Source organism: Schistocerca serialis, chromosome 2 (assembly GCF_023864345.2).
Source record: "Schistocerca serialis cubense isolate TAMUIC-IGC-003099 chromosome 2, iqSchSeri2.2, whole genome shotgun sequence".
NCBI classification, from domain to species: domain Eukaryota; kingdom Metazoa; phylum Arthropoda; class Insecta; order Orthoptera; family Acrididae; genus Schistocerca; species Schistocerca serialis.
In genome coordinates, this window is record NC_064639.1 from 351,219,889 (window position 1) to 351,242,290 (window position 22,402).

General features: G+C 39.3%; 1 protein-coding gene across 2 annotated transcripts in view; it reads right to left on the reverse strand.

Moving 5' to 3' along the window:
* Window positions 1-22,402, reverse strand: part of LOC126457161 (general vesicular transport factor p115) — a 202,666-nt gene that overhangs the window by 128,361 nt on the left and 51,903 nt on the right. For both annotated transcript variants that reach the window (XM_050093244.1, XM_050093243.1), the window contains exons 3-4: window positions 18,517-18,685; window positions 11,555-11,651 (exon numbers count right to left, since the gene is read on the reverse strand). In XM_050093244.1, the coding sequence (XP_049949201.1) occupies window positions 11,555-11,651; window positions 18,517-18,685 (266 nt within the window). The remainder of the gene's footprint in view (window positions 1-11,554; window positions 11,652-18,516; window positions 18,686-22,402) is intronic.

Below are 22,402 nucleotides of genomic sequence, written 5' to 3' on the forward strand. Positions count from 1 at the left end.
CTTCACTTATCTGAGTTTGTTCCCATGAAGGGAGCACCAATGGTTATGCCAAAGTGACATGATACGCTGATAGAGAAAAGTACAAATATCTTGCGAGGGAACAGAGTAAGAGGCGGGTCGACCGAGATGGACAGCGGCCTTGGCTGCAGCATTATTCCAAGGCAAACCAACATGGCCTCCCATGAACATCACTTGGGCTGCCCCATCTGGGAACAAATGGAGGCAGTCCTGGATCCGTCGAACGATGGGGTGGACTGGATCGGGATCATCTAGACTCTGAAGAGCACTGAGGGAGTCAAGGCAGATCACACAGAGAGTGAGCTGGAGCCTATAGACATAGTGAACAGGCTGATAGAGGGCAAAAAGCTCTGCTGTAAAAATTGTGCACTGGTCGAGAAGCCGGTATTGAAACTTATCAGCGCCGACGACAAAAGCACAGCCAACGCCGTGGGCGGACTTTGAACCATCAGTGCACAAAAATATGCTATCGGCAAGTTGTGAGCGAAGCTCAAGAAATTTGCAGCAATAGGTCAGCTCGGGAATCGAATCCTTCGGGAACGAGCTGAGGTCAAAACGAACACAAATCTGTGTCTGAAGCCAAGGTAGTGAAGGGCTCTCCCCCATTCAGAAAGTGGCATGAAGTGTGAACTGCAGCTGCTGAATCAGGTGACGAAAGTGGATGCTGGGAGGCTGCAGAGAAGAAAAGTACATCTCGTGCTGGCAGTCAAGAATGTCATAAAAAAAACAAAGGGTCAAAGGTAGGGTGACCTGGCGCCGGTATTGCAGTGGTAGTTCACCGGGTCCTGCGTAGAGACTTAACAGGTCTAGTACAGAAGGTACCAGTGGTGAGACAGATCCCCAAATGGTGTATTGTATTTAGACAGCGTAAGATAGAAGGCCGTGCAGAGGATAGACAATGCATCCATAATCCAATTTTGAACGGACAAGAGATCGATAGAGGCGGAGGAGGACAGTCTGGTCAGCTCCCCTCCCCCTCCCCCCCCCACCCTCCCAACAGGTACCACTCAATATACCTTCACAGGATCTGTCTAATTGGAAAAAAGAGTTCGACAATGCAAAATGATGCAAGATGTTCGAAATTCTGAGGTAAATAGGGGTAAGCTATAGGGATAGGTGGGTAATATACAATATGTACAAGAACCAGGAGGGAATAATAAGAGTGGATGACCAACAAAGAAGGGCTCAGATTAGAAAGGTTGTAAGACAAGGATGTAGTCTTCCTCCCTTCTGTTCCATCTGTACATTGAAGACGCAATGATGGAAATAAAAGAAAGGTTCGGGAGTGGGATTAAAATTCAAGGTGAAATGATATCAATGGTACAATTTGCTGATGACATTGCTGTCCTGAGTGAAAGTGAAGAAGAACTAAATGATATGCTGAATGGAATGAACAACCTAATGAGTACAGAATATGAATTGAGAGTAAATCGAAGGAAGACGAAAGTAGTGAGAAGTAGCAGAAATAAGAACCATGAGGACTGATGGTAACGAAGTAGATGCAGTTCCGGAATTCTGCTATGTAGGCAGCAAAATAACCAATGACGGATGGAGCAAGGAGGACATCAAAAACAGATGAGCACTGGTGAAAAGGACATTCATGGCCAAGAGAAGTCTACTGGTATCAAACATAGGCCTTAATTTGAGAACGAAATTTCTGAGAATATACATTCGGAGCACAGCATTTTAGTGAAACATTGACTGTGGGTAAAACGGAACAGAAGAGAATCTAAGTATTTAAGATGTGGTGCTACAGGCAAATGTCAAAATTTTGGTGGACTGATAAGGTAAGGAATGAGGAGGTTCTGGGCAAAATTTGAGAGGAAAGGAATGTCTGGAAAACATTGACAAGTAGATGGGACAGGGTGTCAAAAAAAAAAGAAAAATGAAATTCACTTTATGAAATGAAACAAAGCAAAAAAACATTGCATTTTGCATAGATATTCAATGCACAGCAACACTTATTTGTTTGCTCACTTTTCACTTATTTTTGAAGGATAATTTTACATTTTGCGATTGTTAGTTCATAATTTGTGATCTATGAAAGAACTAAAATAAGTATGAAAAGCTAACATTGAAACTTTGTCTTTTTTAGCTTATGTTACCCAATAAGATATATCAAACACAAATGCACCAGTAAAATCTTAAATAACGGCATAAATGGCTGATCTTCTGGGCTCAAAATTTTTCTTAATGGCTGATCCTTGAATTGTTTTGAGTGAAAATGAAATGTTCCATGATTTAAAAAATTCATCACACATTCTCACATGTAACATAGTTCACTTTGTGTAAACAGAAATTTAATTTGAAAATAATGCTCCTAAAACCACCATTCACAATATTTTCCCACTGCTTGTTAGAAATGTACACAGCTGTGACGTTGCGCTCACTGAAAGCAGTTCATTGTTAAGAAGTGTTGCACAGACTTTGATATGCTTCGCTGTCAGCAGACACTTGTGAGTGCACTGTGTTTTGATGTAGTGAATGGTGCATTTTCTTTGCAACTGAATTTTTGTTTTGATGTTATTCTCTCATTTATGTTTTATTGCTGCAGTATTATTCTGGAGTAGTGGACTACACTAAAATCCTTTGTTAGAGTAGAGTAGAGTAGAGTAGAGTAGAATCAAAATTATAAAAAATTAACTGGAAACTGAAACAATGAAAAATTCCCAGAATTTAAAAAAATATCCTGGGTTTCTCCCAGATTTTTCTAGGATGATAAAATTCCTGGGTTTTTCCTAGTTATCTTGGGGCGCATACACCCTGAGAGATTCATGCGTCTATGAAAAATCTCTCGTGAAGCGTAGAACATCTATCACTATCATACCCTTAGTGAAAGATCTGGCAGGGAACCCAAGAAATTTCAGGTCCTACGTAAGACCGCTAAGTGTGTCTAAGGTTTCTATCCAGTCACCTGTTGCCCAGTTCGATGTGTCAATAGAAGATAGCAAAATGAAAGCCAAAGTTTTAAATTTCACAGTTAAGAAATTATTCATGCAGGAGAATTGTACAAAGATGCTGTCATTTGACGATTCAATAGACTGCTGTATGGAAAACACAGTAATACACATCCATGGCATAGAGAAGCAGCTGAAAGTCACAAGGTCTGGATGGAGCCCCAGTTCAGTTTTACAAAGATTACACTGTAGCACTGGCCCCTATCCTAGCTCGAGTTTATTGTGAATCTCTGTCAGTGCAAAGTCCCAAGTAACTGGAAAAAAGCAGAGGTGACTCCTGCGTATAAGAAGGGAAAAAGAACAGACCCACAAAATTACAGACCAATATCACTAACATAAGTTTGCTGCAGAATCCTTAAACGCATTCTAAGATTGAATACAATAAATTTTCTTGAGACTGATAATCTTATACCCAAGAATCAGCATGGTTTTACAAAGTATTGCTCGTATGAAACTCAGCTTGCCCTTTTCTCACTAAGGATGAAGGGCAACAGGCAGATTCCATATTTCTAGATTTTCAGAAAGTATTTGTCATGGTGCACCACTGCAGATTGTTAAAGAAGGTATGAGCATATGGAATAAGTTCACAGATATGCGAGTAGCTCAAAGACTTCTTATGTAAATGTAACCAGTATGTTGTCCATGATAGCGAGTGTTCATCAGAAACAAGGGTATCGTCAGGAGTGCCTCAGGGATGTGTGATAGGACTACTATTATTTTCTACATACATAAATGATTTGGTGGACAGGGTGGGCAGCAATCTGCGGTTGTTTCTTGATGATGCTGTGGCGTATGACAAGGTGTTGAAGCTGAGTGACTGTAGGATGATACGAGATAACTTAACCAAATTTCTAGTTGGTGTGATGAATGGCAGCTAGCTGCATATACAGAAAAGTATAAGTTAATGTGGATAAGTAAGGAGGAAAAAACTATAATGTTTGGGTACAGCATTAGTTTTGTCCTGCTTGACACAGTCACGTTATTAAAACATCTGGGTGTAACACTGCAAAATGATATGAAATTGGACGAGCACGAGACGACTGTGGTAGGGAAGGTAAATGATTGACTTCAGTTTATTGGGAGAATTCTAGGAAAGTGTGGTTCATCTGTACAGGATGACCACATATAGGATGCTAGTGTGACCTACTCTTGAGTACTGCTGAGTGCTTGGGATCCATAACACGTCAGATTAAAGGAAGACATCAAAGTAATTCAGAGGCAGGCTGCTAGATTCATTACTAGTAGATTCGAATGACACGCAAGTGTTACAGACACGCTTCAGAAACTCAAATGGGACTCCCTGGAAGGAAAGCAACATTCCTTTTGAGGAACACTATTGAGAAAATTTAGAAAACAGGCATTTAAAGCTGACAGCAGGACGAATCTTCTGCCTGCAACATACATTGTGCATAAGGTTCACAAAAGATAAGATACTTGAAATTACGGCTCATATGGAGGCAAACACACTGTCGTTTTCTCCCTCACTCTATTTGTGCATGGAACAAGAAAAGAAATGATTAGCAGTGATATGGGGTACCCTCCTCCAAGTGCTATAAAGTGGTCTGCATTATGTAGATGTAGATTTAGATGTAGCTGTAGAAATGAGAATTACAAATTGAAATAATTGAATATTTTTAATGGACCTGATTCTTTGCACAGCACAGTGAAGAAGTCTGCCATAAAGAGTCTATGACACAGAATGTTGCAACGAGTTCAACAATGCAGCACAGTGCATACTAAGCTTCACAAGAGGAATGCTGTATCACGAGTTGAACAGGTACACTGCGCACATCTTTTATTTTGTCTGTACCACATCACCCTGCCCCGATACACAATGGATCACTTTCACATACACACTCCTGTGATTTGCTTCTTGGCGAAACAAGCGCTGTATCATTTGAGAGATACAGAGGTGAGCGAGCGTGTCAGGACGTAGCACAGTTCACTGCTACTAGTGCCATATCATCATAATGCGCATGTGTATAGCATACACAGTATTGTGCCATAATCTAAGGGTGAAATTAAAAATTAAAGTTGCTTTTCCAAACTCTGTCAACATACACTTCAGTATATTAATGTTTAAATTGTTAAATCTCAGAGTGATCAGATAAATATTTTTCCCTAAATACATTGTTTTAAATAAAAAAACAAGTAGTGCTAAATAATAAAGCTAGAAAGCCAAAAGTTTGTCAGAATGTACAAATGCATGTCAAAATAAACCGTTACAAGTTTTAACTTGATCAGATATTTTGGATCGAAATCCACATTTTTTTGAAAAATTGAAGGTGCTAAATATTAGACTTAGGAAGATGAAAATTGGTATGAAACTTTAGTTCGATATAAAAACATTTACTATGTGACCTCATTAAACGACATCTAACAGTTTTCAAGTAATTTACTGAAAACTAAATTTGGAACACAAACATCATAGATTAAGTATCATTTATATCACTGATACAAGGTTTTGATTACAGCACCTCGTGAAACCAATTAAATAATGAAGCTATAACAAGTTTCAAGACTTTGATGCAATTACCAACCAATACCAGATCTCTTAAAGATGTAGTTCAGAGGTCATGTTCTACTGTCAGTTCCATTCTAAAAATTCTAGCCGGCCAAGCCTTATATCCAGTCACGCTAAAATTTTTTCTGTGATTAAAGCCAACTTAACTCGATTCATATAAAAATTATGAAGATTCTAATTTGATTGATGACAGTTTTAAAATAATACATATCTGAGAAAGGGGCCATTTAGAGGCTGCTATTGCAGCATAGAGTAGATGACAGCAGGTGTTCCCTGTCCGCTGCGCCCATACATAAACATGGTCATGGAGGCAGTGACTTCACTTCACTTCACCTCACTTCACACCCAGCTATCAATTGCATCAGTCAAAAGGCAGCTTACGTGCTGCCTTGGGTGATGTCACAGCCAGGCTGCAACTAAATGCCTGAAACTTCCTAGCAGATTAAAACTGTGTGCAGGACTGAGACTCAAACCGGGACCTTTGCCTTTCACGGGCAAGTGCTCTACCATCTGAGCTACCCAAGCACGACTCACGCCCCGTCCTCACAGCTTTTGACACTCTGTCCGCCACACAATTTTAATCTGCCAGGAAGTTTCATATCAGCACACACACAGCTGCAGAGTGAAAATCTCATTCTGGGAACATCCCCCAGGCTGTGGCTAAGCCATATCTCCGCAATATCCATTCTTTCAGGAGTGCTAGTTTGGAAAGGTTCGCAGGAGAGCTTCTGTAAAGTTTGGTAGGTAGGAGACGAGATACTGGCAGAAGTAAAGCTGTGAGGATGGGGTTTGAGTCGTGCTTGGGTAGCTCAGATGGTAGACCACTTGCCCGCGAAAGGCAAAGATCCCGAGTTTGAGTCTCAGTCCGGCACACAGTTTTAATCTGCCAGGAAGCTTCATATCAGCGCACACTCCACTGCAGAGTGAAAATCTCATTCTGGGAACTAAATGCCTGTTTTCAGTACAAATAGGAAGTGAACTCTTGAGGACTGTACACCACCCTGGATTGCTTAGGTTTCATGGAAGTAACTGTTCGGGTGCTGCCCGTAATGTTTACAAAACCACGTGGCAAGTGGTGACATTATTTTCCACTATTGTGGTGAGCAATTAACTTTGACTATCATAAGTCAAGGCAAACACCATTTAATGGGAACTTACCACAGAGGTCGTCTTTGAACTGCTCATAGTGCTGTTTATGATAGAGACATCATCATCACCATCATCATCAAGAATATAACTATTTTGTGCATGTGAAATATTCTTAATTATAATTGAATTAGTTAGAACTTAAAACTTTTATTTGTAATTATAGTGCCTGATCCTGCTGAGTAAACAGATAGTAGAAACATTTCTTTCAGTGAACAAAAGAAGAATGTGGACTTGCAGATTGGAAACTTTTTGCATCACTTTCTGGCTGACCACAAAAATTGTTTTCAGACCCTCGTAAAACATGGCAAATATTCCTAAATTTCGTATTTTTCTCATACTGCTATCCACCCGCCACCCTGCAGCTTACAATATTTACATTGGTTGTAAACATACTACTTACATCACAATGTGCTCCCATCATTGCAATGAGATGTCAGTCCAAACACCAATTCAATATGAAAAACTTAACATTCATTCCTCCGGACAACTTTCTTGCCTTGTGTTACTTACATTGTGTAAGTTATATGAAAGTGATGATATTCAGTTATTTAACATTGTTCTCTGAAAATTATTCATGGCCAGCAAACAAATTTCATTATGGCACACAAGTTGTCTGGCCACAGATACATAATGCTGCCTGGTATTTGACATAAATTTCAACTATCTCCACCCCTTCCTGAAAAAATGGAGTCTCAACAGATGGACAACAAATTGACCCTGTAACGTTCTGTTTTTCTGGCTGAGGTACAGAACAATAAAAATAATGTCCTTCAAAGGGAAATTACCAGTTTACTCGAAAATAGTATTAGATGAACAATCAACTGACTAGGTGTCCGATTTTCAGGTGTTGCAATATCAGCTATGAATATCAAAATGATGTGACTAATAAATTAAATAAATTTTTAGATCATATATGACATAATACGCAGAAGTAGCAAGACAAATAATAATACACAACCAAAATTTTATGAAATAATGGCTAACTATATTTTAATACAAGAATGTGAATCTTCGACATTAACTGAGGAAAAGAAGAAAATAGTTGGCTGAAATGAAATTTTCTAACGATTTTTCAATATATAGCCTCCTCTCATGCCAATAATGTGCACTTTTTCAAACTCACTCATTTGATGGTACAATTTGTGCATACATGTGTGAGGTATCTTGCATATCTGCTCAAGTCACGCTGATCCATTAACTTCGGTTTATAGCAACAACAAGAACTTGCAAGCACAATTTACTGATAGGTGGTGGTGTGTCAAAATATCGATGTTTACCTTGAACCCGTGGGCTGGCAAGGTTCAAATGCTAAACATTTCTGCAGAACACCTTAATTTACATGCCCTGTGAATATGAACATCCTCTCTTTAGTTATTCAAGGTGTTCTGTTTTTTCTGAACATGAGAGCATAAAAATATTTTCAAACAATGAAAACTATAGGTTGGAATATCAACAATGCAATGAAAAAGATAGATTGCTACTCACCATAAAGACACATTGAGTTACCGACAGGCATAATGAAAAGAATATAACACATTAAGGTTTCGGACTAAACTTCTTCAGGAAAGGAAAAGGCCGTTGACATTCCAGTATAAGCTGCCAGAGATGGCAGTCACGCGTGCATGAGATACACTTGCCTGTGTGAATGATTGTGTGCACTTTTCTTTTTCAAAAGAAGGCTTTGGGTGAAAGCTAAATGTATAACAGTCTTTTCATTATGCCTGTCTGCAACTCAAAGAGCCATCTTTACAGTGAGTAGCAATCTGTCTTTTTCATTATATATATTTCCATATCCATGAAACGCACGTATCAACTTGGAAGCTGATACATTTAAAACTATTTTGAAATAGTAAGTGACAATTCAAGTTTGATCAAGAAATAAAAAAGTTTTTACTAAGAGTTTCCTCATCTGTTATTCATTAATTACACCTACTTTTATATTATACTCATACATATTTACTAAAACATTCTCCCACTTTTGAGGTTGTTTATTTAGTTGGATCCTATAGCCTATCCCTTTCAAGATGATTTAAATTGTGTGTAGGGTGTGATGAGGCAGCATCTGAGTTGTCATATTATATGGCCTAATAAATTATGAGACAGAATTGCTAGCCATCTACAGAAGGGGAGATATTTAATACTGTTGATAGATACAAATAAAAGTGATGATACTACCCCAGCTATCAGAATTATTGGTTCCTTACTCTGGGTGGGGAGAGGGGTGGGTTGCAAAAGGTTAAAAAGGAGTGGCAGATCCAACACACATCTGTAGCGAGGATAAGATTGGTCTGTCGTCATACTTACTGTCTGATGGCAATTACTGGCCAGAAAAGCTGTCTTATAAGTCATTAATTGTCTCAACTGAATTTTCTTTTGAAACGATATTATATAGTCTTGATGTTGAGGTAACATTACTTTCATGAACTCACAGTGAACTGAAATTGTCACATATTAACTGCTGTCATTGCATTTGTGAGGTGCTAGTACTTCCTAATTAGTTCATTCATTTGACTGATTATTACAACTGATGTACTTTAGAAAAGGAGAGTGTAGTTGCTGTAACTCTCAATGAACTAAATATTTATTGAATTCATTTATTTGTGACAAATGTGATGCTTAAAAGTATATTTGTTTTTGAAACAAAAATTCGTGGTCACTCTTTCATAGTAAATCAAATTAATGAGAAGTGTATAGTTTGGGCTGTTCGTCCAGCATTTTACAGAAGTATTCTTCTTCAGTCTACGAGTATGTGTACAGCCTCTTATCTGAATGGCACTACAGGACAAACCTTTGTCCTCCTCTGCTCTGGCACAACAGTGGAAAAGTGTAACACAGCATACACTATCAGGGCTGACAGTCCATCACCATTTATTACGGCATGGTTTAGGTGTGCATCGTTGACTTCTCTGCCTACTTTGACGAATGTAAGGAAACATGCTAGACAGTAATGGTGTGAGGAATGACGTCACTGAAGGCAGGAATGGTATCAGACAGTGTTTTCAAGCAAATCCAGGTTCTGTTTGTTTGAAAATGATGGTCCCATTTCGGTTTGCCGCAGACATGAGGAGAGACATCACAGTGACTGAATTCACACAACACATACACCATCAACTCAAGGCCTTAAGGTGGATGTGCTACTGGGTACAGCCACAAATCACAGTTGGTGCATGTCTAGGGCACTGTGACCAGTGTGACCTACGTGAATGACATACTGCAACCCATAGCCATATCCTTTCTGCAAATCACCCCAAACCAGACAGCAAGACAATGCACAACCACATATTGCTGCACAAACATGTCTATTCTTGGTGTCACAGGATGCCAGCCTTTTACCCTGGTCTGCCAGATCACCAGACTTTTCGCCAATCGAAAATATATGGGATGTGGTGAAATGATGGGAGTAGTGCTGTGACCCAATGTCAAACACTACAGATGAACTTTGGAACCAGATGAATGCAGCAAGAATGGTTGCACCACAGGATGCCACTTTCACCTTATAAGCACCGATGCCAGCACACAAGGAACAAGCTATCAGGGCCCATGGCAGAACCTGTGCTTACTATGCAATGGGACACACGCTGAACCAAGGTGACTGAAATGTTAATCATTTCTGCAGAACATACTAATGTATAGGTCCTGTGAATATGAATGAATGTCCTTTCTCTAGTCATTCAAAGTGTTCTGCTTTTTCTGAACATGAGTGTATTTTGGTCAGTATATAACAGCATAGATCTTTGTTTACAAAATTTAATTAAAATTTACACAGCTCTATAAAAAAACCACTGATTAAGCATTTTCAAACATATGAAAATATTTCAGAAAGCCAAGCCGACTACAATAAAAGGTACGGTAAACAGACCAGTAGCTTAAAAGCCTCTATGTAAGATATATGTCCAATTCCACTCCCTTCAATACAATTATACAGAACTGCGCTTACATTAATAATTACTTTGGGCAATATACACCTCAGCAAGACTAATAAATATGTCAAGAATGTCAGAGCATTTATCATGGTACAGTATCAAAAAATTTCCCTCCCACATTTTAGAAACATATGCCAGTCTCTTTCAATAACACCTTCAATAGCAACAGGCCCACCATGACACAAAGATCTAACAGTGCTTTCCAAACCGCTTTCTGACTTAATTATTAACAGGGAGAAGGTCCATCTTGATGAAGGTTATTGCCATGCACTCAAGACTAGTATGCCATCACTGATCTATGAATGGCATTCAATCAGTAATGCAACACTTTTTTTCTGAAAGCAGGCTGGTCTTACTCAGGATTGCAGTACACCATATTATTCCCCACTTTCAGCTACAAAACACTATTTTTCCACATAATCTCCATTCAATGTGACAGCCTTACGCCACATTATTGGGAGGACCTGTATGCCCACTTTGTACCAATCTACTGGTCGATGTCCGAGCCAACATCTTGCTACATCATCAGTAACTTCCCCATCATCAGCCTCATAACGTGCACCAAGCAAAATGGTCCTTCATTGCTCTTTATAGTCTTCTGTTAGGCAGCAAGGAACCCAACAGGCATACATCTTTGAGTACCTCTCAACTAGTGGACAATTGTGTCAGCACTACAGTGGTCCCTAAATGTAAAACAGGTGATTAATTGACAGCATTATCATTTAACTGCCTATCCATTTCAAAATGATAAAATTGCTTCTGTGCAGATAAATTTCATACGCAAGCTGCACAAATAAATTTAATACATAGGTCACATTACAACAGTCAAGTTCTACATCTAATGCCTATAAACATTTTGTTCACATACAGCTGACTGATAAGACACAAATATGAGTTGTTTTTTCCCTCTTGTCTTTCCATGCCTCACATAACAGGCCTTAACAATAGGATTTAAAAAAAGAAATGACACTGAATATACGTACATCATTCCTAATGACTTCACGGCTATCTCCCAAGAGGTCCATAAGTCTGGATACACCCATAGGGCTCACCAAAATAATGTCTTGGATCTCCTTTGGCCTGAAATTGAAATTTTTAGTAATTACACAACATTCAAATCAGAAGCTAACACACTAAAAGGAGGCTCTTATACCAAAAATACCATTTCAATGATTTAAATTATATTTACATTGTGTTACCTGTTTTATGTCTGTCAAATTCTTCATGAGAAGTCAGATAAAAGTCTTAACCATATCAGAAAGAACATTCAATTGAGGAAATAAATTCCAGGGAACAGAATGTCTGGTCTTTACATGCCTCAGTGAGGGGAAATTCCAATTACTGCTAAGAGAAACCTTAAAAAGTAGAGGGAGAGAAAAAGTATTCCTAGCTTTTCGAACTTCTATGTCCTTCCTCAGATACAAAAAGAGGGATTGGTCAGAAAGGATTTGAAAGGAGGTACACGTCACTCAGATCATAGGTTGACAGGGCCCCACCTGTCATCTTCCTTAAAGCATACGGTATTGATACAAGGAAAAACAGTAGGAGAACATGGACTGACCGAAAGAAATGAAAACTGCCTGGTAGGGCATAATTTACTCATGGCTGACACATGGTATAAGAATCGTGAATGAAGGTTTGTGGAAGAGACCTGGGGATCCCAGAAGGCTTCAGATTCTGCATCTACACCTACATGAATACTTCACAATTCACACTTAAGTGTCTGACATAGGGTTCATCGAACCACTTGCACTATTTTTCTACTGTTTTACTCTGAAACAACTTGTGTGAAAAGTGAACACTTCAATCTTTCCAGGTGAGCTCTTATTTTACTACGATAACCACTCCTCCTCATGTACGTGGGCATCAATAAAAGATTTTTGCATTTGGAGGAGAAAGTCCATGATTGAATTTTCATAAAGAGATCTCACCAGAACGAAAAATGACTGTTTTGATGATTGCCATTAGAACTCCATATAATATCCGCGGTACACTATCCCCTATTTCACCATAATACAGAATGAGTTACCCTTCTTTGAACTCTTCCAGTGTCCTTGGTAAATCTTATCTGGTAAAGGTCCCTTACCACACAGCAGATGATGGACAAGCATAGTGTAGGCAGTCTCTTTAATGTTCGTTGCATCTAGTAAGTGTTCTGCAAATAAAAGACAGCCTTTGGTTCGCCTTCCTCACAACATTCTATTTGATTGTTCCAATTTGATTAGTTTGTAGTTGTCATCCCCAGGTACTTAATTCAGTTGACAGCCTTCAGATTTGTGTAATTTATTGTATAACCCAAATTTAACAAATACATTTTAGTACTCACGTGGATGACCACAATTTTTCCATTATTTAGGGCCAATATCCACTTTTCACGCCACACAAATACTTTGTCTAAATCATTTTGTAATTGGTTTTGATCTTCTGATGACTACTGGGTCATAAATGACAGTATCACTTGCAAAGAATCTAAGTGGCTCCCCAGATTCTCTCTTAAATTATGTATACAGATTAGAAACTGCAGAGGGCCTGTAACAATTCCTTGAGGAATGCCAAATATCACTCCTGTTTTACTCAATGTCTTTCCATTAATTACTACAAACTGTCACCTTTCTCACAGAAAATCCAAATCCAGTTGTATAACTGAGATGATAATCCATACTGCCATTGATTATATAATCAATATTAATTATGTAATAGCAATACAAAGCCAGATTTTAAATTATAATACATTTTCAGGGATAGATGTGGACTTTGACTGTAATTTATTTGTTATGAACTGCTGTAACCAAAGAAACTGGAAAAGGTAGGAAACTAAATAGATGGGACCTGGATAAACTGAAGGAAACCGAGGTTCTTGATAATCTTGGAAGGAGCATTCAGCAATGTTGGACTGAAACAGGGGAAGGAATAAAACAAAAACCTATGGGCAGCTTTGAGAGATGAATAAGGAAGGGAGCAGAGGATCACATAACTAAACAGACAAGGCCTTGGATAAGTTAGGAGGTATTTAATTTCACTGATGAAAGGAGAAAATGTAAAAATGCAGCAAACCGATGCTGGATGAATGGATGGAGATGTTCGTATGGGCACACGACAGCAAAGTCTTCAGCACCTGCGAGCCAACAGATTGAGACGAGTGTCGATAAAATACACAAAACAGGAAGATAAAACAGCACGTATAACACAGGTAACAAAAGTTGGAAAACTATTTGCCTGCACGGAACAAATTATTGTGTCAGTAGTAAACCATTAATTACACAGGACAAAAGTGGTACAAGGAGCAAAAACAATATTGTAGATGGATGTGGCTGGCTGAGTATAAGAAAAAGAGGAGGAGCCAGCCACTCTGCAACACACTAAAACCTCTGGAGTGGGGGTAGGGTGGGGTGGGAAGTGGGAGGCAGGAGGCAGGGAGAGGGAAAGGGCCTGGGGGTGGGTGGCTAGTGGCTCACAGGGATGCCTCCCTGTTTGCCAGTTTGCCAGCTAGGGATGTGCAAGGGAAGGGTGGCGGGTACACAGGTTGGTACGATGTAGTGGCCGGTGGGAAGTGGCACGCACTGAAGGCAATGTGGGGAAATGAATTGAGAGGGGGTGACACGATGGAGGAAGGGAAAACTGTTGGGTGGATGGCGTAGGGAATTTCTTTCTCATATTATGGCCTTGTTTGTAACTACTAGATATCTTTTGGCAAAGAATGCTCTCTTTACCCATGTTAGTCTACTTCTAATGTCTTCCTTGCTTCATTTGCCACATGTTATTTTGTTTCATCCTCTATTTCGATTTTTTTTTTCTATTTTTAATTTCTAATCTCATTTCTGCCTCTGACCACTCCCACCCTCTCAATCTGTCCTAAGTGTATGACCATTCAGTAGTGACGATAAGTAAGGTATAGCAAGTTTGCAGCATATGCATATGAACAAGTAATGATGAATAAGAGTGAATTTTTATGCATTTATCATCAGAGATAAAGAATAATAGCAAAATTAACTATGACTTAATAGAAACTCAAAGGCTGCTAACATTGCATAGATCTGTCAGTGGCAAAAGACGCCCAAGGAGCATTGTTCCAACACATATTAAATGCAGCTGAGTCAAAATACAGTTTGATGTGTTTTTACACCAATTGTGGTATGCTCTTTAATGCTGTTGAGTCAGATCAGTTCATTTTGTATTCTTTCCCATAGTAATTTACTCCTGAAAAACATGAATCGGATCAATCATACTATGTGTATCACAGTCGACAGTTCGAAACCTATTACGTTCAGGACATGTTTCCCAGACTGCTTTATTGGTCCACTCTTTCATTGGCTGTTCCTGGTGTTTTCATCTTTTAACTCATAGTGTGGTGTTGATTGTGTTACTGTGCACTTACGAACACCACGGAGGGCCATTTACCCATGGGTGAGTGATAGAAGCCAGATACAATGAAAATTAGAACTGCAAAAACTAAATATAGCTTGAAGAGGAAGCTCAGTAAGTAAAAAACCTGATGTATTTTATGAGGGTTGACTGAAAAGTAATGCCTCCACCTTTGTAATTCTTCAACAGTTGGCTGCACTGGTATGCAGCAGGTACTGGCATGTTCTGTAGCCTCTTCTGTACTGCTCCAGTTTGCAGGAAGTCTTAGCATTGAACGGTTGTGTTGTCACAGTGTAAAGTATGGAACCGTGTGCAGACAGTCAGTCAATGCGATTTAAGCAATGTGCAGTTGTTGAATTCTAGACAGGAGAAGGTGTGACCCAACAGGAGATTCAACACGGAACGAAAGCAGTTTATGGTGATCATGTTGTTGCGAGTACTGTGCCTCTTCATTCTTGTAACCTCAGAGGAGTTCCTGGCAAATTTCAAGCCTCTGCACTTTCATTTCAGGAGTCAGCATCCGGGGTAACCATCGTGCACATATCTTCCGATAGCCAAGCAAAGCAATAATGTGACCCACACGTTCTTGTGAAATGCCGATCAAGCTTGCAAATTCTCTCCGAGTGATATGACGATTGTCCTGAATCAATCTGTCAACATTTTGCTTGTGAAACTCTGAGGTCGCTATCAAAGGATGTCCAACACTGTTTGTCACACTGGTCAGATGTTCCCACCTCAACATCTCCGATGCACAGTACTCACATCAACACAATCATCATAAACTGCGTTCATTCTCTGATGAATCTCCTTTGGGGTGACACCTGCTCCTGTCAAGAATTCAATGAGTGCACTTTGCGTAAATCACATTGACCGACCATCTGTGCAGGGTTCCATACTTTACACTGTAACAACACAAGTGTTTAATACCAAGGCTTCCCGCCAACTGGAGCTGTAGAGAAAGGCTACAGAACAAGCCAGTACCTGCTGCAAACCAATGCTGCCAACTGTTGAGTTACGAAGGTGGAGGCATTACTTTTCAGTCAGCCCTCGTATGAATGATCATTTATAGTAAATTTTGTAATATTGGTGCATGCGGGAAAGATTGCATAAATGCATATTTTTATACTCTGAGCTTTACTATCTCTAGTTATGACATGAGGTAATGTATTTAGTTTTAGGTAATTCAATCCAGATCCACATTTAAGGACATTTAGCTGCCTTGTAATAAAACGAAGACAGAATCAAGTAGTGAACCATCCCAGTATTCTATCTGGTGAAAGCAAAGAATAAAGTTTACAGCACACCAAACCTAGTGGAACAAGATCACAGACTCGGTTACATGATGAAAGCTACGCCTCCAAATTTTGGATGTTAAAATTGGCGGTAAAACAAAACTGATCTGCTGAAAATTCTTTTAAAAGTTATTTGGGGTAAGCCAAACCAGGATTAATAACATATCAAATGCTTTTAAGAATGGTGGCGGCGTTAGAGAGAAGAGAGGCAACAGTAGAAAGAGTGCTCAGTTTGTTGCAAGAAGAGAAAAGATGACCGCACTTACTTCTTGGTTACGAGCATGGGAATCACATTACAGAAGGAAAAAAAAGACAGAGGCTGTATCTTCCCGCTGAATTAAACATAAACAGACTCTTCAAGATGTACAACGCCTGTGTTCCTCTGGTCCTTAAAGTGATAAAATGGTTCCTCCAGAACATTTTCTGCACACAGTTCAATATAGAGTTTAGGACATCATCCACCGATGCTTTTAGTTACTAGGCTCAAACGCTCTTCCAGATTTAAATGTGAACACACCATACTGTTCCAAACAAATATCATTTTACACATTGTGTGTTATTGATGTCAGTATTCAGAATCCAAAATTTTATGCTTGGGATGAGACTGAGGATGGAAGAGGAGTAATGGGGTGCCCTCTGGCATTATCTCATTTCTAGATGAGGTAAAGTTCGATAATTCAATCACCTGCATCCAGTTCTTTGCAGACAGATGCAGTGGGCAAAACAAAAACATGCATACCATTCATACTCTAGTTTACTGGCTTCAAAACAAAGCAGCTGCTAACTTTTCAATGATTACAGTATTTCTACCAGTGACAGTTTTTGACATTTTAGAAAAGTCTCTTCATAAATGCTCAGACATCATTAACATCTGAGAAATACCTAGAGATTTATCAGGCTGTGATAACTGTAAAATTTGGCAAAGAATGTTTTGTAAGGAAGTAGAAGATGCTTGCCAATAATTTTAAGAAATAGGAAGGGATAGAAGAACAAAGAAAGGTCAGAATAAAGATGGCATTGATGAGCAGATTCAATGACCCCTCAAAGCAATTCACAACCCTTCTGAAATGAGGCACAAAGACTGATCAGGTATATGGGCCTCACATAACAGATAAACGGAGGGTATTAACCAAAACAAAGAAACTGGATGTGGACAACCTGTTGAAAACAAGATTTGGAGACAACTGGAAAGAGATTGATAGATTGCAGTTTTATGTTTTGGCACTAAATAGCGATACAACATTAGCTGAAACTGGTAGGCCAACTCATGAGGACAAAGACTGTGGTTGTTTGCACACAAAAGAAGTGCAAAATTTTAACACATCAATCGACCATCAACAACATGTTAACAATTTTCTTATGTCAGAAAGTGTCTCCAACAAAGTCAACTAAAAATAAAAATTATGTTTCAAATGATATTATATGAAAACATGGTGGATCAATTTTTTTTTTTTTTTTTTTCAGTGAACTGGTTCAAAATATATTAAGTGCAATTTAAAAATTAAAACTGCACTTTCATGCATTGGTAAACTACCTCAGTCATGACTAATTCTGGAACATAATCTGAATAACTAGGTTCTGGCATCAAGAATTTTGACATACTTCATTTGGTTACCAAGTGAAACATTTTTTTCGCTTCTTGTAAAATTATGATCTGTGCACTTAATACTATTTGAAACACTGCTCTTTACTTTTTGTTCTCTTTGATTTTGTCAATTTCTAATTGTTTGAAAGAGCTGTGCTTGTTAATAAACAAAATAATTTTCCAACAAATTTCTCTTTATTGTACTTGATGTAGAGAGATGAATAGAATTGTCTTCCCTTTGAGCAACTAAGATTAACTGAAGGTTTTATTTTCACTATCATCTTGTTTGCTCCGTATTTCTAACAGTTATTCATCACATTGGTCAACCAGACATTTTTCCTTAAAAAAAAAAAAAAACCCGCAGCATTATTATAATGTTAATAAAAACTTTCTATATCTGCATGCCAATTCTATTTCAAACAAAGTTGAGAAGTTGTCTTAAAATGTGCACCTGCTTGCACAATGATTGAATTACATCACGGGATTGTATGTTGGAAATTGATGCTTCAACTATGTGGTCATTAACAAATGCAACAATTGTGGATGATTGCTCATGCCTACAACAAGACTGTAACAGCACACCAATGAGTAATCTTACCAATGGCACTGTGAGCCCAACAATGTACATGCAATTTATCTTGCCTGTAGCAACCATGAAATGAATCATTACCTAAATATCTGACAAGGGCAGAAAAATAATACTCACTTGTTAGCGAGCAAATTAGTTAGCAGCTTGACGGCTGGCCATCGAACATGGAAATCATATTCCTCCAGAAATCCCAAAACAAGGCCAACATTGTCTGGCTGTTTGATAAAAATTTCTGTGAACTGTTCTCCAATAGTTGCCACTAAAGCAGAATTTAAGTTTATATGTTCTGAAAACACACAAAATAATTAGATAGGGCTTCCACAACAAGAAGTGAGAGAAACATGACAACATATGTTAAAAACACATTCCTGGCATAGAGTACGACTGCTACACATTAATCACAAAGTTTTTCTTATAAATGTCACCCTATAACAACATCTACTTTCGCAATAAGACAAATTCACCTCTTAATGTTGTTACTTATGGCAGTTCCAATTAAAATACTTGCAAACCATGATAACGAAGAGATAACAGTTCCATTATGGGAATTACTGAAATAATATACACTGTTAATCAAGGCAACATGATGACTGCATTACACAAACAACCTGAAAGTACACAGAAATAACAGACACCACTACAAACTATCACTAAAAAACTTTTTTTTTTATTCCATGTTGAACTGCATCAAGAATTTCTTTAAGGGAAACATCAAACCAGATAATCCACAATGAAATATGAAAAAGAATGAAAACAAAAAAACTATTCAATGCCTACAAGTTATGTTGAATTTATGGAAGGCTATATTACACAACTGTGTGAGAAGTCATTATCTGGTTTTTTTTTTTTTTTTTTTTTTTTTTTTTGTGCGCACAACTTCAGTGGTCATTAGCGCCCTGACTACTCTAAGAATGCACCGCGAGGCACAAGTTGACAACAACAACTAAAAGGGAAAACACAATAAAAGACAGACTGACAGGCATAGGACTAAAAAACATCATCAAATGTCCTTAGCGAGGTTTGTCAAATTGATAAAACAAAGAACACGAGCAGCTGCTCGTGGGTCATCCGCTAAAATGGCATCTAAAGTATTAGGCAGGTTAAGATCGAGGCGCAGTGTGTTAAGATCTGGACAGGACATTAAAATGTGTCTAACCGTCAGCAAGTGCCCACATGGGCAGAACGGCGCCGGCGCAGCCGTCAGCAGATGGCGATGGCTGAACCGGCAGTGTCCAATTCGTAACCTTGCTAAAACGACCTCCTCCCGCCGAGAAGGGCGTGAGGAGGACGTCCAAGCCACGGGAAGAGGTTTTAAGGCCCGAAGCTTGTTGTCGGTAAGTGCAGCCCAATCGGCATGCCACAGCGACACAACGCGCCGACAAATGACCCTGCTAAAATCGGACGAAGGGACACAACAAGAAGCTGTCCGAGGCTGGAGGACCGCAGCCTTGGCCGCGGCATCTGCAGCTTCGTTCCCAGGGATACCGACATGGCCAGGAACCCACATAAAGCTAACCGGCGTACCGACGTCCACCAGCTGCTGAAGAGAGCGTTGGATCCGGTGTACGAAAGGGTGAACCGGGTACGGATCACTGAGGCTCTGGATGGCGCTCAGGGAATCTGAGCAGATGACATAAGCAGAATGTCGGTGGCGGCAGATGTAAAGAACAGCCTGGTAGAGGGCAAAGAGCTCAGCTGTGAAGACCGAACAATGGCCATGGAGCCGGTATTGGAAACTTTGTGCCCCAACAATAAAGGAACACCCGACCCCGTCATTGTTCTTAGAGCCATCTGTATAAATTAAAGTCATGTCGATGAACTTCGAACGGTCATTATCTGTGTCCCCCTCCCTTGCAATCAGTGCCTATATAACCTTCAGCAGAGTATTTTTACTAAAAAAATAAGAAAGAAAGGTGGTGGTGTTTGAAGGACAGTGATGGATTGTGCTCCTAAGCACAATGCAGCGCCTGTTCGTTTCAGCCCCACTGTTAAGAGACCACAGCCAATGGAAATTTGCAGATAGCTGGATTTGTCATTGTGGCCATGTCACTTGTCTGCCTTGACTTTAACTGATCAAGTTACAAACATCTAGAAGTTTCTTTCATATTTCCACTGTATCAAAGAAGATTTTTTCCACATCTTTGTATCACTATACAAGCTGCAGTGTAGGTGGTAGGATTAAGGATACATTGTCAGAAATTGTGCCTTTCCATTCCTGTGCTGTTGCAGATATGGTTTTTAAGATATGTTCCCAGAATAGGATGGCTTTGGAAGGTTGAGCCGGCTATGAAATCACAATCTGCAGACGGACCCCTGGACCTACTGTGCCCAAACTGATGTAGCAGCTTTGCTATGTACTGGGAGAACCTGTTTGGTTAATTTATGGGTGATAACATAATGTAAGTACTGTCAGTGCAGTGGTTCAATTAATGTTGTCTGGGACAGATTTGTGTATTAAATTTCTGGAACGGAAAGTGCTTTGTGGTCCCAGTTGAGGCCATGGTAGCACATTATGTGAACAGTTTGTTTTATTTGAACTTGCCATGTAAAGGAGAGTACAGGGATGTGATGGAGCATATCCAGGCAAGGGCTACACAGATCAAGTTAATGCTGAATGGCATGTCGTCATTAGTCGAGGCCTTTGTAAAAATGGGGCAGGATGGGGAATGCAGCTGGGATGAGGAATTAGCAAGAGTTCATTTAAATACAGTATCATGGAACAAACAGTTTTCAATTTTACCTCATCCTGTTCTGGGAATGATTAAAGAAAGCAAATATTCTAGATCAATACTAGTCCAGATATTGCACAATGTTTGTATTTTTTGGTGTCACTCAATAAGAAGAAAGAAGTGCTTAGACTCTGGGCTAGAGTAAGACTATAGATGTATCTGCTCATAAAGAGCAATTTAGTTCAGCAAGTGACTGTGGCAATTACAGTGTGTGTGTGTGTGTGTGTGTGTGTGTGTGTGTGTGTGTGTGTGTGTTTGGGGGAGGCGGGGGGGGGGGGGTTAGGGAGGGGGCTTGAGTGGTTGACAGTTCTCATGGAGAGATCTGCCAACAGGTAATCCCTCATAACACAATGTGTCATTTGTTTGATCCGGATTACTGCCATGAACAAGATGATGGGGAACTTTTCGACAACTATACAAATAGAGTAAAATCTGTAGCAAGGGCTTTGTGTCTTTCACGTGTGTGAAGGGAGGTGGTGTCGGACACTGAAGAGGTAATTAATCCACAGCACAGACCACAAAGCATGTTTGTCCAACAGCTTGATGATCTACACTCACAACAATGAACGGATTAAATATGTCAATCATTCTCGGCAAGCCGACAGTGTAGTAGCTATTGTGGGTAGCATTCCTGAAACGCAGCACCCCCAGAGTACAAGAAAGATCAGTGGTTTTGTATGTGGACACCAGGGACATTTATTTACATTGTCTTCAAGGAAGAAGGGTTAATGGAGAAGCAAGGTGAAAGTGCCAAAAAGGGATAACTTGGATGAATGGATCAGTCACTGCTATGTCTAAGTGTAAGAAGATGCAGACTCAACAGCAGAATCAGATCCCACTCATTTGCTGTGAAATTAATAATTTCTACATTGCATCCTTTTAGACACTTACTGTTCTTGAAGAGGCTTGGTTCTGACTCTCCAATCTCTGAGAGGCGACTTGAGTTGAATATGGATCTTGTCTTACAAGTCCCTGCTAATTACAGTTTTTTGTGGCTTTTAGGTTGGGAGAAACTAAAACTTTACTTTTTATTATCACATTACGAATAGCTCAGGGGTTGTCTATCAAGTTCATTTTAGAGTCTGATACCTGTAGTACAGCGCTAATCCCAGATTGGGAGCAAAAGTGTTTTGCATTTAAATTTTGTAAACTTCACACCTTTAGTTTTGCAAGCATACAGAGTGTATCCATTAACTTCTATCCAAGTAAAAGAGGATGTTGATGGTAGTGAATTGTCACCACAGCTTATTTCTTGCAAGTTCATGTTGCCCTCC